We start from the raw sequence: 22,309 nt of genomic DNA on the forward strand, positions 1-22,309 counted from the left end.
CTGCAGTCAAAAGAATTTTCAGATATCTAGTAGGTACTACTGATCTTGGCCTTTGGTATAGCAAAGGGTCTTGTTTTGATTTAACAGCTTATTGCGATGCTGACTATGCTGGAGACAAGATAGAAAGAAAGAGCACAAGTGGCACATGTCAGTTTCTCGGGAAAGCACAAATCAGCTGGTCATGTAGAAAACAAAACACTATTGCTTTATCAACTACTGAAGCTGAATACGTGTCAGCAGCAAATTGTTGCTCTCAGGTACTATGGATAAAAAATCAGTTAGAAGATTTCTCAATCAGGTATGAAAACATTCCCATATTTTGTGACAATACGAGTGCGATAAATTTATCTAAAAATCCTATTCAGCACTCAAGATCAAAACACATTGAAATAAAACATCATTTTATTAGAGATCATGTTAACAAAAAGGAAATAGAATTAATTTTTGTTGACACTGAAAATCAATTGGCCGATATTTTCACAAAACCATTGGTTGAAGATCGGTTTAATTTTATCAAAGAAAAATTACATATTATTAAAAAAAACCTAAATAATTTGGCCCAGAACGTTCTCTAGAACGTTCTCTCTCCCTTGGCCTTCACGTTTTCTTTTTTAGAAGAAAAGTGAAATCAATTTATCATATTTGTTTTCCAAATATATGTTTGTGTCTGAATAAAAATGGTAAAGATTTTCAAAATCAAAAGATGCCATTTTCATCACATTTAATGCACATCATTTTACTTTATGGAAACTAGTTTTTTCTTGAAAAACCACCATCAATCAAATAAAAGCTGGCTTTGCCCTTCTCTCTCTTCTCATACGTATCTGACTCCCTACTTCTTCAGAAAAGAAGAAAAACCTTCTCTTCCCTTTTCTCTCTATAAAAGAAACTCTTCATCTTCTCTAAAAATCTCAGATCTACACCATGGCCAGAACCAAAGGAAAAGCCAAAAGAGCCAGAACACCATCCACCGCCTTCACCGTGGTCACCTTCTCCTCCTCCACCACCTTCTCCACCTGACCTAAACAAAACACCACCATTTTCAAACTCTCCACCACTCTCACCACCGCCATCAGAGACATCTCTGTCTCCTCTTCTAACTCAACAACAACCAAACTCTCCAGAAGATGAACCACCATTAAACATCATGCCTCTAGACATGATTAGTAAACCCTTGTTTCAAGCTTCTCCACCAATCATCACTCAAACCGCTCCTCATCTCAAAACCTTCTCTCAATCGAAACCAAAGAAAACAAAATCTTCTCAATAGATTGGTGTTCGAAGATCAAACAGGATTAGGGCTGGAATAGGAATCAGAAAAACTCAAAGTGTAGACACTACAGTACATGAAATTCCTGATTCTGAAGATGAAGCAAACCACAGAGAAGCTGTTCCAACAGAACCTTCTGTTGATGTCTCCCACGAGGATCCTTCTCCTCCAAAATCTTCTGAAAAGTCGCAAACTGTGGCTTCAAACATTAGGGAAGAATCCAAGAAAATTCCTATTCCTAAAGCTACTCCCAAACCGCCTCCTCCAAAGAAGGATAAAGGCAAAGGAAAGGCTGTTTCCGCTCCTACAAAGGCACCTCAAGAAGCTCCTAAACCCAAGAGAAAGAAAACAAACAATCTCTCTATTTCAACATCAAAATTCTTTCCTCTGATTGAGCCAGAATTTGAAGAAGACTTTCATGACAAGTGGATCACCAGACCCATTGCAAATGGAAGATTTGTGGATTTTGAAGCTTTTGACAAAGAGGAAATTTTTTTGAAAGCCATCACTGATCTTCTTGGTTGGACCTCCTTCCTTCAAATGCGAGAAAGGTATTATCCTGAGGTTGTTCAAGCTTTTTATTTTATGTCTGAAACATTCCCTGAAAAGAGTCTAATCAGGTCCACTGTAAAAGGGGTTGAAATCTATCTTACCCCTAAAGACATAGGAAAAATGTTTAATATTCCTGTTTCTGGAAACTGTGTCTATGGTGACTCTTGGGATGAAAAACTAGGGGTTAATCTAGAAAAGGTTTACCAAGATGTGTTTTTACATGGTACCATTGGTCTTATTTCATCTAACCTTCAAAAGGTTCCTAAAATGTTCAATCTGCTAAGTCAACATAGTTTAATTCCTAGAAGTGGTAATCATGGTCATGTCACAAAAAACGATCTTATGATCATTTATCATATGTTTTTTGAAAAAACACTCTGTCTTCCTTATGTGATCATTCATCACATGATGGCTGCTGCTGCAAAAGACAACAAAAAATATTGTCTTCCATATGGTATGATGTTGACTAGGATTTTTAAAGAAAAAGAATGAGGAAACTGTCTGTGAGGAAACTCCTCCTTTTATTCCAACTCAAGAAGCCACACCTGAACGTTCTCCTTTAATTCCAGAACGTTCTCAGCAAGCTTCTCTTGTGGCTAATGAGCATTTGGATCTCTTAGCAAATTTTAAAAATCAATCCTCATCATTTTCTACTGCCCAGGCAACTGAGGTTCTTCATGGTTTTCAAAACATAGCTCCTCGGCCTTTCACAAATGTGTCTCAGTCCAGTTATCTTCATGTGTCATGTCCACATGATAGTTATCCTGCTTTGTTCAATGATAGTTATGTGAGCAAATTCTTTAACTCCGCTCCAAACACGTCTGTGCCCTTACACTCTTTCAGCACTTTGCAATCCACTACTCCTACTCTGCCCTCTATGCCCACTAATGCGTGTGGAAACACTTCTCAACCAGGACCATTCAATGATCCAAAAGATCAAAGGCGTCCTAAAAGATCTAAGTTTGAGAAGGACATTAGCAAAATTAGAAAGGACTTGCCCAGGTTGTTTGAAGGACAGCAAGCCATTCTCAGCTATCAAGTCTACAACAATATTGAGAATCAAATCCAAAGGGATTGGCTCACACAAGTTTTAAGCATAAGGTATAATGTCCCTCCACCTGTTGCGCATCCTTTTCCCCCATCACTCTTTACAATGCCTATGCCTGCTACTTCTTCCTCCTCTGATGACTCTTCACCAACGCCTTAGCAAGCTTGGTGGCTCATTCTCCTTTTTGATGAAACAAATGGGGAGAAAGAAAATGGGGAAGATTGAAGAATGAAAAGCAAAATCAGCCATTTTGGAAATGTTTTTTGGACTGCTGCTGCTGTTGTTGCTTATGCAACCTTATATTTTTTAGTCTATATGACTTTTATGCATTTAAAACTCTGTTTTATTTTGGTCTATAATATGCTAGATCACTACTGCTATGTTGCTACTATGCTACTCTTATGCTGCTGCTTGTTTTATGATATATATGCATTCTATGTTTTTATGAAAAAATCATGATTGTTGAATTATGACTTTATCTTGCCATGATCTTTTTTTTTTTTTTAAGGAAACAAGTGATTCCTAAAAACAAAATCTGCCATATACACTGTTTCAATTCATGAAAGTTTATCATTCTCAATTTCTAATAAAAGATATTGGATGCTTAAATTGAGGGGGAGTTTTTATGATAAACTTATTTCTCAAAAAATTGCCAAAAAATCTTATTTGGCCAAAGGAATCAAATGAAATTCTTTACATGTTTGTTATCATCAAAAATGGGGAGATTGTTGAAAGCAAAATCTTTTATTGATGTTTTAAAGATAGCAAACATATTTTAATTTATATTATTATCTACTAATGAATTTTGTGAGAAATGTTTCATGAGAATGTTTAGTAAAAGCAAGAGAACGTTCTGACACTCACAAGGGATAACAAAATCTTTATTGAATATGAATATGAACAAATATGAGCTTTTTGGGCAATTGTCAAGATATGCATAATTAAGATCAAGACCAAAGCAAATATTCTCTTTTGTCTCACTTAAAGAGGAAAGAAATCAAGGTTCTTGGAAATGCATTAAAGGACAAAGAAACAAAGGAAATAAATTATATTCTTGCACATGTGTTGGAAGCAAAAAGAATAAAATCATCTTTGGACCCTCATGTGGCTTTTTCGATCCATTAAGGAATTTTGAGGAAAAGGAATATTCAAAGGATCAATATTTATCTCTAAGCTACATGACATCATCAAGATGACCTTAGCAAACATCATCAAGTGGGTAGCAAGTTACAAAGGCTTGATCACAGCTCATCACCAACTAAGCAAGCACGTGCTCTACAATTTCGTTCAAGTTTTGGTTGGAACTGAGAGAATGATCTGTGCGAAACTGAAGAAACATTCTCTACATGCTTTCTCCCCAAGTCTCTTTGGAGCCAAAATTCAAATTCAAATTGGAAGCACAACAGCTCTTTATTAGCTTGCTCTCCAAGGGATTCAGCTCTATAAATAGAAGAGGACATTGAAGGAGAAATGTAAGAGTTTGAAATACAAAGCATTTATCTCTCTCAAAAGCAAAAGCTATAAATCTCTTCAACATCTCTCGACAATCATCTTTTCTCATTGAGAACATATTTCTAAGTTTGTACAAGGATAGTTTGTTTGACATATAAAGTTCCAAACAACATCCTACACATCTTTTGTTTGAGACGCTAGATCCAAACAACATCTTTCTTACTTTTGTTTGAGACATTCGATCCAAACAAATCACCTTACAAAGAGATAACTAGATCTCAAGTCTATTGGGCTTAATAGTTTGAGATAGGAAGAGTTCCAACCTTTCTTGTGCGAAAACAAAGAATTGTAGAAGCCTGCTGAGGTTGATAATACAGTGGTTACGGACTGATCTGGTGTGATCAAGACCTTATAGTGTTGGTTAGAAGTTTCTACCAACTGCATACTATAGTGGATAATCTCACACGAAGTGTGGGGACTGGAAGTAGTCGGGTTTCGTGAACCAGGATAACTCTCCTGTGTTATTCTCTCTCTCTCTCTCTCTCTCTCTCTCTCTCTCTCTCTCTCTCTCTCTCTCTCTCTCTCTCTCTCTCTCTCTCTCTCTCTCTCTCTCTCTCTCTCTCTCTCTCTCTCTCTCTCTCTCTCTCTCTCTCTCTCTCTCTCTCTCTCTCTCTCTCTCTCTCTCTCTCTCTCTCTCTCTCTCTCTCTCTCTCTCTCTCTCTCTCTCTCTCTCTCTCTCTCTCTCTCTCTCTCTCTCTCTCTCTCTCTCTCTCTCTCTCCAGGATAACAAAATTTTCATCTTATAAATACATACCACCTTTCTCTCACAAACGTCACTTCCAAATTTTTTCAATCATCTCTCCCCCCACTCACTCAAAGCCCAAACTACTCACTGTCACCTCATTCCCGCCGCCATGAACGGTGGTGGAACCGACTTCCCTTCGCCGCAACCCAACGGCGGCGATTTCCTTCTATCTCTTCTTCAAAAACCCTGTAATCTTCAACCCTCTCAATCTCCAACCACTCAACAATCTCCCATAATCGATCTTGCTGTCGTCATGATGGGTCCCATAATCCTAACCAACAGTCACGATCATCCCGACTTTCACCCTCATCATCTTCCACCAACTGACGGTGTTTCTCTCGCTGAATATCTAAGAAGATTAGGGTTTCCAATTGAAAGCAGCAGCAACAACAACAGTTTTGTTCAGGAACTGAAGTTGCAGTTTGGGTCTTTACCGACAGTTTCCTATGCTACTACTTCCCATGAAGTTTCTTTAAACACTTTCTTAGGTTTTGGTGAAAATAGCAATGGTAGAGGCAACGCAGATCATGAGTTGTTGGCGTTGTTGCAGAATAGTTAGCTGATTCCTTGTTTCTTGAGGATGAGTTTGATGATAAAAGTAGATTAATGCATAAATATTTGTTGATATACATGAATTTCTCAATCTTAGTTTGAGAATTAGGTTTTATATATATATATATATATATATATATATATATATATATATTTTGTTTTGAAGAAATCCTTATCTTATTTTTTTAATTTGTATATTTTGTATCTTGTTTTTTTTTTTTTTTTAAGTAGTCTAGTGGCTAGAATTTACCTTTTTCAAGATGAATAAGTGAGGTGTCCGGGATTCGAACCCCGGACACTACATATAATAATACATGTCCCTTTGTATCTTGTTTTTAATGGATATGAATTTATTTATTTATTTAAGTAATGGATTTGAATCTCTAAATGTGAGCAATCAAATATTTTATTATAGGTTCTCTCGAAAGAAAAAAAGAAAGAGGTATTAAAAAGGACATCATGAGACTTCAGGCTTTATTGGACCGGATCAGAAAATCTTATTTAAATATGAGCTTTAGAATTACCATCCAAGTCTGATCTATACGAGTCGTGGATTAAACATGTCTATTCTTATTTAATTTAATTTTATGAAAATATTATAAAAGTTCCACAAAACTCGTATTAGCATTATTTTTTATTTATCCAAAAAATATAATAAAAGAACCATCTAGAGAAAATAAAAAACATGAATATTTTGATTTTGCACAACCTTATTCAAGTTTACCGACTTCCATCTTACGATGGAGTCGAGCTTTTTCACTTCTAAGCTATCATTTTTTTTTTGCATAAAAAAATTTCAACTTTTCCTTTCAAATCAGTGTTAAATGTGGGAATCTGTGTTTAAATCATTCATTCTCAAAAGTAGTACTATTGAACCGTAAAATCGGTATAGAAGAAAAAAAAAATGAATTAAGCAAATTTTTTGATTAAGCCAATATTTCCTAGCCCGTAAAACCAAACTGATGAACCCGTTAGCCTGAAGACAATTTTTTTTTGTAGATCGATGAAATGGCAAAGTCATTATAAACTCAACACACAAGTGGATGTACCGGAGTTCGAACCCTGATCATGGCGTACGGCATAACAATTTCAGCATTTTGCCAATTGAGTTAGGACATGTAGACCCGAAGACAATTTTATTATTAATTACTAATAATAAACTCTAAAATGTTCAAATGTTATTGTCGTAAGACTATTGGTATATAACATCAAATAATATTTAAGCTACTTAATTTTTTTTTTGATGAAATTACGTAATGTAATAAACAATATTAAATAATAACTAATTTAGCTAATTCAATTACCAAATGTACTTGGCACTTTAATTTTGCATATATACCGTGAAAATCCTCTTAATATATCTTTTCATCTCATTCATAGGCCATTTCTATTAAGAAAACTTTTTTATCCATATTTAATTGTGTGAGTTCTAGCCACTAGGCTATTAGACCAAAAAGGAAAAAAGAAACCTTTTTTTATTTTATTTTATTTTATTTTTCCTAATATTTAAGCGTGAGCTCCATTTGGAGATGAACTCATTCAACACTAATAATAACAACAAAATTTTGTTCCCATGAGCTTAACTCATTTAGTAGGGGATAATGCACAATTTGTGCAGGGTTCGGGGTTCGAATCCTAAACACCTCATTCATCATTAATTTTTCTAGCCTTCACCTTGACAAAAAAAAAACAAAAGTGTTAACCATATTTCAACTTTTCGTGAAACATTAGCACCGTAACATTCTCTAAAAAAAAACATTAGCACCGCAACATAAATTCACATGGTGCAAAACATTACACATGTTAGGCTAAGCTACTCCACCTTGTTAGTAACCTTCCACACAAAGCCAAGAAAATTTCCACTTTGATCCACAAATTTCTCAATTTTAGAAAATCAATTAACCGACCCACACTGCATTCTACATATGTTCTCAACCGCTAAATCACACAATTCACTATCATTATTGTATCGTGCTTCATTCTTCCATCATCATCCTTCGAGAAAAATAACCAAAAATAATGTCAAAATTTGATCCATATAACCACTTTGGCTTGACTTTCAATCCTGATGGAACCCTCCACCGTGGCTACAAGACACCCTCAACCGACGCGAACCCCGAGCCTTCACCGGGGATTTCCACAGTGTCCAAGGACATAACAATTGATGATGAGAAAAAAATATGGGTTCGAATTTTCCGGCCAACAAAGCTTCCATCAAATGACAACACCGTGGCACGTTTACCGATATTGATTTACTTTCATAATGGTGGTTGGATTATTTTAAGCCCGGCTGATGCTGGTACACATAAAAAATGTTCAAATCTTGCTTCTGACATTCCTAGTATTGTCGTCTCTGTCGCCTTTCGTTGGGCGCCAGAGGCTAGGTTACCAGGACAATATCAAGATGCTCGGGAAGCTATTTTGTGGGTGAAAAACCAAATGACGGGTCCTAATGGAGAGAAATGGCTGAGAGACTATGGTGACCCATCAAGGTGTTATCTTTATGGATGTGGTTGTGGTGCAAACATTGTGTTCAATACGGCCTTGCAGATTGGAGATGTGGACTTAGAGCCTCTAAGAATTAGTGGCCTTGTTATGAATCAACCTATGTTTTCTGGAGAGAAAAGGACGGCCTCAGAAATAAGGTTCATAATTTTATCACTCTCTTCAAAAAAATTGATCAATTATCATTCCCTTAAATAAATTTGTGAATAACACATATCTCTTTGGTTATGAAAAAAAATGCTAATAAGTGTTCTTAAAACACTTGTTAAGAAGCTAGAAAGATAAAGTTTATCTTAGAAATAGTGTATTCAACATCTTGACACTTTAAAAGTTAACTTTTTCTGCATCAAATTTATAATTTATTTTTATTTTTGATTTCTTAACTAGTGCTCTAAGGGCACTTGTTAACGAAACGCATTGATTTTATGTTGCATCAGTCACATTACTTTGTTTTTTTTCTTTCTTTTCTTCCAAAAGGTTTGCAACGGACCAGACTTTGCCCTTACCAGTGTTGGACATGATGTGGGCCATGGCTTTGCCTACGGGGACAAATCGTGACCATAGGTATTGCAATCCAATGGCGAAAGGACCACATTTGGAAAATGTCAAGAAATTAGGGAGGTGTCTTGTTATTGGGTATGGTGGAGACATAATGGTTGATCGACAACAAGAATTTGTGACCATGTTGGTCAAATGTGGGGTCCAGGTTGAAGCTAGGTTTGATCCTGTGGGGTTCCACAATATTGATATCGTTGACCCTACTAGAGCTAGTGCAGTTATAAATATTGCAAGGGAGTTTATTATACTTTGAGTTTTTGGCATAATTAATTGGAATTTAGCACTTAATATCTTTGTATTTCTCTTAGTTTGGATTATTAATGTAAGTTTGGTGCAGCGTAGGTTACTTGAACATGGGGCTAAGTGTACTCAGATTGTGCTTGTAAAGTCTCAATGAAGGGCAGTATACATAATTCAATTAAATTAGTGTAACTCTTTGATACTCTTTTTGTCCTTAAATATAATCACTTTTTATCCTTAAATATAACCACCTCTTGCATATTTCACTCTTATTGTTTTATGGAAAATGTTGAACACAACGATAAAATTATGTTACAGTCCAGCCTCAATTATGCCCCACCACCTCCGTGCTTTGCGGCCAGGCTGTGATTTAATTGAATAGACCATAATTCTTTTAACACTTCGTTATAAAAACTGTCGCTACATATAATATTGTTGTTGTTTTATTTATAGGGAATTTTACTCTTATTAATATATAGTTAATCTCAGATTTTTCTTATTGGAAAACACTTAGTGATATTAATTAGATTTTTTTTTTATAAAAAGAAACAATAAATGTATTTAATAATTAAAAAATGAGCATTGCAAACTCATTAAGAATAAAGTATTGATCAATTAAAATGCTTGTTTTTGCACAATAAACGAAGGAGAGAGAAATGTCAACATGATAGAGAAATTGAAAATGTATGTTTGGGACATATTCGCGATCCTACTTCTTGCGAGATCCAACATTACGCTTTAAAAATAGATTTATATGTAAGGATAAATCTAATTTGTCAATTATATATAGGGAGGAAGTGTTGGCCCCACCACGTGTGGGTTATGTCCAGCCAAAGACAATTGCTACAAGCAATTGCCAAAGTTTCAACTATGCAGTAAATGTATGATGTAAAATCTTCTTCTACAGTGAGGCTATGTTGTAGCTTGCGGTGCTGATATCTTTGAAAAGTAAATGTGATGCAGATTTCACATTTGGCTTGTAGTATCATTTGACAAAGGAGAATTGAATTCACATAGCCACATTTCATGTATAAATAGAGGCCTTGGCATGTGAAGAAAATCATCCGAAGCTCAAAGAAAATACAAGCTTCAGTATTGAAGCAGAAGTGAAAATACAAAGCTTCTGTGTGTGTAGAAGTGTGTGAGAGGAAAAATAGAGTGTTGAGTAAATCCAGAGAGTGTGGGAAAAATACACCGGGTGGGTATCATCTCTATAACTTCTAGGTGCTATAAAATAATAGCATTAGAATAAAAGTAGGTCTCACGGGAAACACTATATTGTATCTCTTGTGTGTGTGAGAGAGTGGAGAGAATATTGTAATATTCTTTAATATAGTGGAATATTTTTCGGAGTTTGTCCCGTGGTTTTTCCCTCGGTATTAGAGGGTTTTCCACGTTAAATATTGGTGTTCATTTTTTTATCGCTACCGCTGCGCTGCAAGATCCAGTCTCTTTTGGATTTTGGAATTTTAATTTACACTTGCGTTAAGCTCGTCGAGCCCAACAAGTGGTATCAGAGCTCCGGTTGGAGCTCGAGAGTATAGTGTAAATTAAATGGAGGAGAACACTGGTACGATGATTAAACTCACTTCTACAAACTACTCCATTTGGAAGCCAAAAATGGAGGATATACTTTACTACAAGGATATGTATGATCCTGTAGAAAAGGGAGACACGAAGCCAGATAAGGTGACGGATGAAGACTGGAAAAAGTCTCATCGGAAGGCTGTCAGTCTGATTAGGCAGTGGGTGGATCTTAGTGTATTCCACCATGTGGCCACAGAGACAAATGCCCAGACTCTGTGGAAGAACATCGAAAAGATGTATCAAAGAAAGACCGCACAAAACAAAACTTTCGCTATTAGAAAGTTGGTGAATCTAAAGTACCGGGAGGGAAGATCAGTTGCCGAGCACTTGAGTGACTTTCAAGACTTGGTAAACCAATTGGTTGCCATGAAGTTGGTGCTGAATGATGAATTACAAGCACTATTACTTTTGAGTTCTTTGCCAAAAAGTTGGGAGACTTTGGTGGTGTCATTAAGCAACTCTGCTCCAGATGGAGCGCTCACTTTGTCCCAGGTAAAAGATAGTATGTTCAATGAAGAAACAAGAAGAAAATACATGGGATCAAGTAGCTCTCATGCCCTTGTCACGGAGAACAGAGGCAGAAGCAAGAGCGGGGGGAGATCCAATAAATCCAAAGACAGATCACAATCTCAACCTCGAAGAAAGTTCAAGTGTTTTCACTGCAACGAAGAAGGTCACATCAAAAGAAATTGCAAATCTTGGAAGAACAAAGAAAAGAAAGACCGGAGGAATCAAAGACCAGACGAAGATGAAAATACCACAACCCCAGTAGTTGATGGGGAAGTGGTGTTGTTTTCTGTTGAAGAAGAAGAATGTCATGTTGCAGATTCATGTGTTGAATGGGTCATTGACTCAGCAGCTTCTTATCACGCTACTTCCAATAAAGAATTCTTTACGATGTACAAAGTAGGAGACTTTGGCAAAGTAAAGATGGGCAATAATAGCATTGCAGATATTGTTGGAATTGGTGATGTGTGTGTTCAAACCAATACCGGTTTTACACTAACACTGAAGAACGTGCGACATGTGCCAGATTTGCGTCTAAATCTAATCTCTGTCCATGCTCTTGATTTAGCCGGATTTCAAAACAACTTTGGTGATGGAAAATGGAAACTTACCAAAGGATCGTTGATGATTGCTAGAGGCGTCGTGTATTCGACGCTTTACAAAACTCAAGTCAAGCTGATCAAAGATGGCTTGAATGCGGCCGAGAATGTTGCTTTGGCAGATTTGTGGCATAAAAGGCTGGCTCATTTAAGTGAAAAAGGATTGCAAATTTTGTCAAGGAAGTCCCTCATTCCGTCTGACAAAGGTACTAAGTTGAATCCTTGTGATTATTGTTTGTTTGGCAAGCAACATAGAGTTTCTTTCAGCAGAACTTCAAAGCTGAAAGATAATAAATTGGATATGGTGTATTCTGATGTGTGTGGACCCATGGAAGTGGAGACTCTTGGTGGTAGCAGATATTTTGTGACGTTTATTGATGATGCTTCAAGAAAGGTGTGGGTGTACTTCCTTAAAAGTAAGGATCAGGTGTTTCAGTAATTCAAAAGGTTTCATGCGATGGTGGAGAGATCGACTGGTAAATCTTTGAAGTGTCTTCGTTCGGATAATGGGGGTGAATATACTTCCCATGAATTTAAAAGTTATTGTTCTGAGCACGACATCAGACATGAGAAGACGGTTCCTGGCACCCCACAACATAATGGTGTAGCTGAAAGAATCAACAGAACCATTATGGAGAAAGTGAGATGTATGCTGAAAATGGCTAAGCTGCCAAAGCCATTTTGGGTAGAAGCTGTTCAAACCACATGCTACCTGATTAACAGATCTCCATCTGTTCCTTTGGGCTTTGACATTCCTGAGAGAGTATGGTCCGGACATGATATAAGTTACTCTCACCTGAAGGTATTTGGATGCAAAGCCTTTGCTCATGTAAATAAGGAGCATAGACAAAAACTTGATGATAAAGCCATTCCTTGCATATTTGTGGGCTATGGAGATGAGGAATTTGGCTATAGGTTATGGGATCCAGAGAAGAGAAGAATTATTAGAAGCAGAGATGTAGTGTTTCATGAGCAAGAAACTATGTCAGATTCTACTATTCTAGAAACACCTAAACGTTATGGTAAGGTTGATCTTACACTTACCACTCCTCCTGTAAGAGTTGCCACAGAAGGGGGAGATCTTGATGAAGACCCTGGGGTTGATGGTGAGCCAGTAGTTGAAGATGGTGATGATGAAGATGTTCAAGATGGAGAGCAATCCACAACATCTCATCTCAGGAGATCAAGCAGAGATCATCATCCATCTACCAGGTACCCTAGTTCGGAGTACATCCTCATCACTGATGAGGGGGAGCCGGACAGTTTCGATGAAGTTCAAACTCATAAAGATAAAATCCAATGGATGAAAGCAATGCAAGAAGAGATGGATTCATTGCAGAAAAATGATACTTATGAACTTGTGAAACTTCCTGAAGGCAGAAAAGCCTTGAAGAATAAATGGGTGTTCAAGCTCAAGAAAGATGGTGACAAGCTAGTGAAGTACAAAGCTCGCTTAGTCGTAAAAGGTTTTGGACAAAAGCGAGGAATAGATTTTGATGAAATCTTCTCTCCAGTTGTTAAGATGAGTTCAATTCGAGTTATACTCGGATTGGTTGCTAGCTTGGATTTGGAGCTTGAACAAATGGATGTAAAGACTGCATTTCTTCATGGAGATTTAGATGAAGAGATCTACATGGTTCAACCAGAAGGATTTGAGAAGACTCGAAAGGAGCACTTGGTTTGCAAATTGAAGAAGAGCTTGTATGGATTAAAACAAGCACCAAGACAATGGTATAAGAAATTTGACTCGTTCATGATGAGTCATGAATATACCAAGACAGATGCAGATCATTGTGTATATGTCAAAACATTTCGAGGTAACAAATTCATCATCCTTCTGTTATATGTAGATGATATGTTGATAGTGGGGCAAGACAAGGATATGATTGGTGATTTGAAGAAGGAATTGTCAAAATCCTTTGACATGAAAAATCTAGGCCCTGCAAAGCAAATCTTAGGCATGAAGATTTTGCGAGACCGAAAAGCTAGAAAGCTATGGTTGTCACAACAACAGTATGTGGACCGGGTTCTAGAAAGATTCAACATGAAGGGTGCTAAACCAGTTAGCACGCCGTTAGCCAATCACTTTAAACTCAACAGAGTGAGTTGTCCTACTAGTCAAGATGAAAAAGAAGCTATGGTTGCAATACCTTACTCCTCAGCAGTTGGGAGTTTGATGTATGCAATGGTTTGCACCAGGCCAGATATTGCTCATGCAGTTGGAGTTGTTAGCAGGTTTCTTTCCAATCCGGGAAAAGAACATTGGGAAGCTGTGAAGTGGATCTTGAGGTATCTGAAAGGAAGCTCTAATAAGTGCTTATGCTTTGGAGGATCAGATTCGCTTTTGAAAGGCTACACAGATGCGGATATGGCAGGTGACCTGGATGGTAGAAAGTCTACTTCAGGAATTGTGTTTACTTTTGCAGGGGGAGCTGTATCTTGGCAATCTAAATTGCAAAAATGTGTAGCCTTATCAACAACTGAGGCAGAATATATTGCCATGGCTGAAGCAGGGAAGGAAATGCTTTGGCTAAAAAGATTTCTTGATCAATTGGGAATGAAGCAGGAAAGGTACGTTATCCATTGCGATAGTCAAAGCGCTTTGGATTTGAGTAAGAATGCGATGTACCACTCTCGTACAAAGCATATTGATGTCAGATATCATTGGTTGCGTCAAGCAGCGGGAGAACAACAATTTATGTTGGAAAAGATTCACACCGATAAAAATCCCGCGGATATGTTGACGAAAGTTGTAGCACGTGAAAAGCTTCAACTTTGTGCCGAGTTGATCGGCATGGATCGCAAGTGAATGAATTGCGAGAATATCTCCCTTTGGCTGGAGGGGGAGAATTGTTGGCCCCACCACGTGTGGGTTATGTCCAGCCAAAGACAATTGCTACAAGCAATTGCCAAAGTTTCAACTATGCAGTAAATGTATGATGTAAAATCTTCTTCTATAGTGAGGCTATGTTGTAGCTTGCGGTGCTGATATCTTTGAAAACTAAATGTGATGCAGATTTCACATTTGGCTTGCAGTATCATTTGACAAAGGAGAATTGAATTCACATAGCCACATTTCATGTATAAATAGAGGCCTTGGCATGTGAAGAAAATCATCCGAAGCTCAAAGAAAATACAAGCTTCAGTATTGAAGCAGAAGTGAAAATACAAAGCTTCTGTGTGTGTAGAAGTGTGTGAGAGGAAAAATAGAGTGTTGAGTAAATCCAGAGAGTGTGGGAAAAATACACCGGGTGGGTATCATCTCTATAACTTCTAGGTGCTATAAAATAATAGCATTAGAGTAAAAGTAGGTCTCACGGGAAACACTATATTGTATCTCTTGTGTGTGTGAGAGAGTGGAGAGAATATTGTAATATTCTTTAATATAGTGGAATATTTTTCGGAGTTTGTCCCGTGGTTTTTCCCTCGGTATTAGAGGGTTTTCCACGTTAAATATTGGTGTTCATTTTTTTATCGCTACCGCTGCGCTGCAAGATCCAGTTTCTTTTGAATTTTGGAATTTTAATTTACACTTGCGTTAAGCTCGTCGAGCCCAACAGGAAGTAGTATATAACTACGAATATTCTTGTGTTCGACCTATGTGGAATTTTCTCTACACTTTGTATGCGTTATGTGACTTTTCTTTCAGTATGTGGTAGTGATGCCAAATAACTTGATCTCTTTCTTCTCTATGTTTTATCTTTCGTGGGGGCTAAGGAATGAGGTAAACAAAACGATGACATTGATTTGATATTCCATACTGTGAGTCAAGAAAATAGTCTAGATCACCTCTTGTTTGTGTTTTTTATTCTTTTCAAACAAAACAAAAAAAGATAATTATCCATAATTACAAATACTCCTCGGATTAGGCGCGTTCCACTATCGAACTCATGTGGTGTTTGGTGCCAACACGACGCCAACACATATAATTAGAATGAAGGGTTAATAGTGTTTTACCTCCTGTAATATAGGTCATTTCCAGTTTTCTCCCCTGTAAATTTTTTTTTTTGCATTCCATCCTTATAATTTGAAGATTTTTTGGTTTTAGACCTTCATCAAAAATTTTGCCCCCTGTAATTTGAGCAAATTTCGGTTTACCCCCCTATTAATTTGAGAAAATTTCGATTTACCCCCTGTCATATCATCGATTTTGTATGGTCAAAATTTATGAAGGTCCAAAACCAAAAAACTTCAAATTACAAAGACGGAATCCAAAAAGAAAATTTTACAGGGAGAAAACCGGAAATGACATATATTACATTGGGTAAAACACTATTAACCCTATAATAAATTATGTGATTTTATCAAATTATTAACAATGTCGACGTGTCAGTATCCGTGTTTGTATCTATGCTTCATGACAGATTATCAAAATCACTACTATCCTGTATGGAACAAAAAAAAACACTCACCTTTACAATGAAACGATGTAATAATACAATAAATCATCACGTCTCTTATATGCTATTCTAGTCGGTCACTTGTCCTAGAAGGATATCATTCCCTTGTGGCCGATGGGATCATGGCTTTGCCCCCTCTCCATTAAGAAAGCTACTTTTGTCCATTATGGTTATTAAAAGCTCTTCGAAAACTAATTTAGATCATCTTATATAGATAGATATGTAAAAATCCTGAAAATATTGATGTGAATATACACACACTAAACAAATGAAAACTTTGGTTAAACAGCACATGACTAGTCCATCCTGCAATGATTATAACACTCTTTCATGTTTCAAAATATCCTTCTCTTTGAAAAAAATCTTAACTCATATATGGCCATGTTGCATGTGTTTGTTTTAGGTTGCAATCTTGGATCTTATTATTCTATATTAATTGTTGCATGCTCTTATTTTTTTTCTTTTTTCTAAAAAATAACATTGTAATGTCTTGTTATGAAAACAAGAACAATGTATTGCTCCTAAATGTATTATTTATTCAATATTTGTTTAGAAGGAAAAAGAACGTACACATGCACATTCACTCCCAAAGAGTCACATAGAGGACTAAGTATCAACCGAGGAAATAAATTTCTTAACGTAATCAAGTAATGCTTGTGCCTTAGCAGGATCAAAGAGTTCCACAGCATGAAACCCATCCTCACAAAAAACAGACTCCACGTGCACCCCACGTGCCTCCAAAATCTTCACTAGCTCCTTTTGCCTATCCACCAAGGGATCCCCACCGTAGCCGTTAACAAAGCACCTCGGCAGCCGTCCGATCTTCTCACCATGTATCACATCCGAAACTTTTGGATTACAATACACGTGATCCCGATCTGTACCCTCAGGCAAAGATAGGGCCCACATGAGATCACTTGCTGATAAGGGTAGTATATTATCGTTAATGAAACGAAGCTCAGATTTTGTTCTCTGAACCCCACCAAAAAACGGAGCATTCATTATAAGCCCTTGGATCTTAAGAGGAGAGAGATCGAGGTCAAGAGCACGTAGACCTGCGAAGTACGCTATGTTACCTCCTGCACTACTTCCCATCAAGAAGCAGTTATCAAAGTCCACGTTGTCTCTGATCCATGGATCAGAGACACTTGGATTTTGTGCTTGGGCTCTGAGCCAGAACAATGAATCAATAGCGTCATCATAGGCAGCAGGGAGACGGTGCTCTGGAGTGAGACGATGAGCAACTGAGGCTACAACAATCGGTATTTGGGCGGCGAATGTGGAGCAACATTGGTGGAAGGAGATGGATGAAGGATGGTAGCGGAAGAAACCACCACCATGGAAGTAGAGAATGAGAGGGAGCTTAGCCGCGGAAGAAGGTGGTGGAGGGTTTGGGAGGAAGATGCGGATGGAGGTGTTTGTGGTTGTGTTTAGGATAATATCTTTAGATAGAACGGTTTGATTGGGATCGGAGGATGGTGGCACGGTAGGGACGTTGTCGTTTCTTGTGAGGGAACCATCAGGGTTGAGTTTGATTTCGAGGAATTCATAGGGATCGATGGTGGAGTTTGGTTTGGAAGGTGATGATTCTGCCATTGTGTGGTTTAAAGTTTTAAGAACATAGGAAGGATAATTTAGATTCAATTCAATTATATAACATGGAAATGTTGTACGTTTAACCACTTTGAGAATGGTCCCTTTAATTTATATATTTTCGGTTCATTGATGGTTTTAAATTATGATTATGATGGACACTACTTTTGCTTTACTATGCATGGTCCCAAGTCCATATAAAAGAGAGTTGTGTTAACACTTGACAATCAACTTAAAACTATTTTGAATCTCTACACTTAGGTAGCATGGTGAAGCAAAACATTTTCACCATGGTGATGAAGTGAACAATGAGCGGTGAATATGAAGTGTTATAATTGAATGGTTGAGATTGATGACTTGCTACCTGTAAAACAAAATCACTTAGTTGTAACATTTTTTTTTTTTTTTTAAGGAACTTAGTTGTAACATATCAACTATCAAGTTACAATTGCATTTGTTTTATTGTATTATTTGTTGTAATGAAATAAACAAACTGCCCACATCTATTAAAAACAACCGGTGTCCACATAAATAAATATTATTATTAACATTATATACGTGTCTTTATAAACAAACATTGCTTTGACTTCAATTTTGTGATTTATTTATACGTTTTTTTAAGAAATTTTATTTATACGTTTTAAATCCTTATTTATAATCATTAAATTTTGTTTTAGTTTTTTTTTTTTTTTTTTGTGGTGGTCGGGGTTTAAATTTCGAACCTTGTATATATTATGCATTGTCCCTATCAGTTGAGTTAAGTTTACGAGAAAATAATTTGTTATTTGTTTTAGGGGAAAGTTAAAGGTAAAGAATGACAAAAAAGGTAACATCACAATTTAATTTGATTATTTAATTTATTAACGAAATATTATATTTTAAAGAGCATAATTATATAAAGGGTTAGACTTTGTAGGTAGTTTTAAATTTGATTATCCATTTTTTCATTTTTCACAATTTTAGTCCTTCCATTAGGGTTAGGCTTTGTGGATGGTTTCAGTTGTGATTATTCATTTTCTCATTTCCAACAATTTTTGTGTAGACTTTGTTTTTTGTCTTTCCTGATCTATTTAAAAGTCTGACATGACCTGAAAACCTATATACAAACCTACTTCACATTAAAGTCATTAAATAATTCATTTTATCTACTTCTAAATATACTAAATCGGCATCAAAGGTCATTCCAATGTAAGACTTATCTATCACAAGGCCTTAAAAGCTTATTTCACTATAAGGCCTTAAAGCCTATTTAAAAAGTCTATTATTTGAATTGTTTCTTGATTTTTATGTTTAATATAAATTATATTTTAATATAAATAAAAAATAAGTTTTAATAATATGCATAAACAAGCCGACCTATCAGGCTTTGTATGCTTTTTTGGAAGTCTAAGGTTGGTTTATTTACTTAAATAAGTTTTTTCAAAAGTTTAACCCTAGCCTTTTTAATAAACAGGTCAGGCAGTAGGCTGGCCTAGTATATTCCCAACCCTCCTAGTAATGGAATTTAATTATGTTAATGTAAGCAGTCTTGAATAACAGATTGTCTTAAATAATTTTAAATGGTTGCATAATTAATAATTGGTGAACAATTGCCCACGGTATCGGTGTGTTTGATGAAGAAGGAAAAGAAGATATGGATACTTACAAGAAAATTAGAAAATTGACGTTTGATGATATAAGAGGACTGAGGTTTGATTCAGAGGAAAAAGAAACACAATATTATGACATCTATGAAGAATTTCATGGGTTCGTGATAAGAAAAGATGATGTAAACAAAGATTCTGATGGGAATATAGTTGCTTGTCGATTAATATGTAATAGAGAGGGTGAGAGTAAAAATAAGAAGAAACAATCAAGATATTAATTTGAGGCTGATCACTCAAACTAAGTGTCCTGCAAGGCTTCGAGTAGTTTTAAATGTTGATATTGATAAGTGGAGAGTTTTTGTAATCAAGCCAACACATTATGATTCTTAAGTATCGTCGATCAAGTGAATCTGAATATGCCCTTGATGATGGCCTTCACACATACACGGTATTAGAACATGTCAAATTTTGGGTTTTATGCTGGCTAAATAGGTGGTCATGAGGGTCTGGGATTTTGCAAGAAGGACCTATATAACTACTTAAAGAATGAAGTAAGGGTGAAAATAAAAGGTGGTTATTTGTAATCTAAAGTTGATAATGATCCAATGTTCTTTTCGAAGTTCATCACAAAAGACGAAGTTTAGAAAATCTATTTTGGTCAGATTCAACAAGTCAGATCGACTAAGTGTTTTGGAGATGTGATTGCATTTAACGCAACTTATAGGAAAAACATATATAACAAGTCTCTTGTTATTTTTTCAGGGTGTAACCATCATGGAGAAATTACAATTTTTTTTTTGGGCTTTAGTTTATGATGAAACAACTAAAACATACAAGGGGATTTAAATACACTTTTAGAAGCAATGTATCATAAATAGTCGAAAAGAGTGTTAGTGATGGAGGTCTTGCAATGAGAGAAGTTATCAAAGAGGTAAACAAACACACAAGTAAGGTTCAATTTCAACAACTAGGTTGAAACTTAAAAGAAAAATGATTGCAAAATCCTACAAAACGTATGATATAAAATTTAGCCAGTTTCATTTGCAGTGTTTGACCTTCCTTGATTGTTTTGTAACGACCAAAGTTGTCTCATTTATATATTATTAAGATTTAAGAAAGAAGGAAATAAATGATACTGTCTCATTTATATATTGTTAAGATTTAAATAATATAAAAAAATTAATAAAATATTTTAAATGAGACAACTTTGGTCGTTGCAAAACCATCAGGGAGGGTTGAACAGTGCAATTGAAATTGTCTAAATTTTATATCGTATGTTTTGTCGGATTTCGAAATCATTTTCTTTTTAAGTTCCACTAGTTGTTGACATTGAACCTTATTTGTTTGTTTGTTTGTTTACCTCTTTGATAACTTCTCTCATTGTAAGATATCCATCACTTACACACTCCTTTAGACCGTTTATGATATATTTCTTCTACGAGTGTATTTAAAACCCCTTGCATGTCTCGGTTGTTTTATCAGAAACTAAAGCAAAAAAAACATATTTGTAATTTCTCCATGATTGTTACACCCAGAAAAAATAACAAGAGGCTTGTTATATTTGTTATTCCTATAAGTTGCGTCAATGCAACCACATTCCTAAAAACACTCGTAGTCGATCTGATTGGTTGAATCCGAACAAAAAGATTTTTTAAATGTCCTTCGTCTATTGTGGTGAACTTCGAAAAGAACATTGGATCATTATCTGTGTTAGCCTGCAAATAACTCAACGCAACAAAATCATCCCCACCTTTTATTGGGAAAAACCCAAGTACCACATCAGATAGATGAGACTCATGATGAGAGTTTATAAAAAGGAGGTACTACTCACTTTGCAAGTCGGTTTTGTAATGATAAATTAAACTCTAAATTTCAACATGGTATCAGAGCTTGTCGAATTCAATAACCATCTACCGGTTCACGCACCAATCCAAATTAGTTTGTGGTATTTTTGCTAAAAATGGCATGAGTGGTATTTTTTTTTGACAAAAAAGGAATTAGGCACCAGCGACTCGGCGGTGTAAGAGAAAGTTTCAAAGCTCAAAGAAATTAGTTGAGTCCAAACTCCAAAGTATATTAGCTTAAACTTACATATTCTAACCTAATAAAAATATTTAACTTAGTAGAGATTTAAATAGGTAACGTCGAATTAGGCTTTGTAAAAGTTAAGTCTAAACTGTCAAAAAACTTAAGCCTATTTCTGGCATGTAGGGATTGAAATAGGTCATGCCGAATTAGGTTTTATAAGACTTAAGTCAAAATTGTCAAAAAACTTAAGGTCTAATTATGGCATGCGATCTGTCATATGGTTATTTTTTAGGTTTGAGTCTGACCTTTTGAACGCATGATATGATTTGTTACTCTTTTTAAAAGTTTATTTCATATGAACATATTTACATAAGTAATGTGATCATTGAGCTTAAACTCTCTTTTGATGTTTAACATGAATTTTTATAGAATTTAACCATATATTATAATATATTTAAAATCAAGTTTATAATAATACATTTAAAAATGCAAAAAAATAATGTATACTAATAAATTTAAATTACCGAAAATATTAACAAATATATAATTATACAAAATCCAAAATATAATATATTATAATAATATTAGTAACAAATAATATTATTCGTTTAGTAAAAAAAAAAAAACTATTATTCGTATGTACTTAAGCAGGTCAGCCTGATAAGCCTAAAAGATTTTTCTTATGGCTGTGACCTAACATTTTTAGCAAAAAGGCCTTTAAAAGTCTTAGTCTTATCAAGAAAAAAGTCTGACCCGATATGTCTGAAGTTAGACCTTAAGCCATTGTAGGTCAACCTAACTTATTCACGTCCCTATTTATTAGTAAGATATTTTGGCATTCAAATAAATCAACACAACCATTTTTATGCATATTCTAAATTTACATGTATATATATAATTAAACATTTTTTTCACAATATATAATAAGTATTTATTTATAACTTTTTTTTTGAAAGAAGTATTTATTTATAACTAAATACTAATGTAACATCCGGATTTTGATCCAAGATATTACATCTATTTCTTT

At 35.6% G+C, this 22,309-nt stretch overlaps 2 protein-coding genes across 2 annotated transcripts; one reads left to right on the plus strand and one right to left on the minus strand.

Annotated features, from left to right (window-relative positions):
* Nucleotides 1-7,498: 7,498 nt before the first annotated feature.
* Nucleotides 7,499-9,243, plus strand: LOC11444581 (probable carboxylesterase 9). Its single transcript, XM_003627598.3, has 2 exons — nt 7,499-8,324; nt 8,662-9,243. Exons 1-2 carry the CDS (start codon nt 7,699-7,701, stop codon nt 8,993-8,995), a joined length of 960 nt encoding a protein of 319 aa, XP_003627646.1. The 5' UTR covers nt 7,499-7,698; the 3' UTR covers nt 8,996-9,243.
* Nucleotides 9,244-16,590: 7,347 nt separating this feature from the next.
* Nucleotides 16,591-17,724, minus strand: LOC11444671 (probable carboxylesterase 8). Its single transcript, XM_003627599.3, has one exon. The coding sequence runs from the start codon at nt 17,669-17,671 to the stop codon at nt 16,682-16,684; it is 990 nt and encodes a 329-aa protein (XP_003627647.1). The 5' UTR covers nt 17,672-17,724; the 3' UTR covers nt 16,591-16,681.
* Between the last annotated feature and the right edge of the window lie 4,585 nt (nt 17,725-22,309).

Source organism: Medicago truncatula, chromosome 8 (genome assembly GCF_003473485.1).
Source record: "Medicago truncatula cultivar Jemalong A17 chromosome 8, MtrunA17r5.0-ANR, whole genome shotgun sequence".
NCBI classification, from domain to species: Eukaryota; Viridiplantae; Streptophyta; class Magnoliopsida; order Fabales; family Fabaceae; genus Medicago; species Medicago truncatula.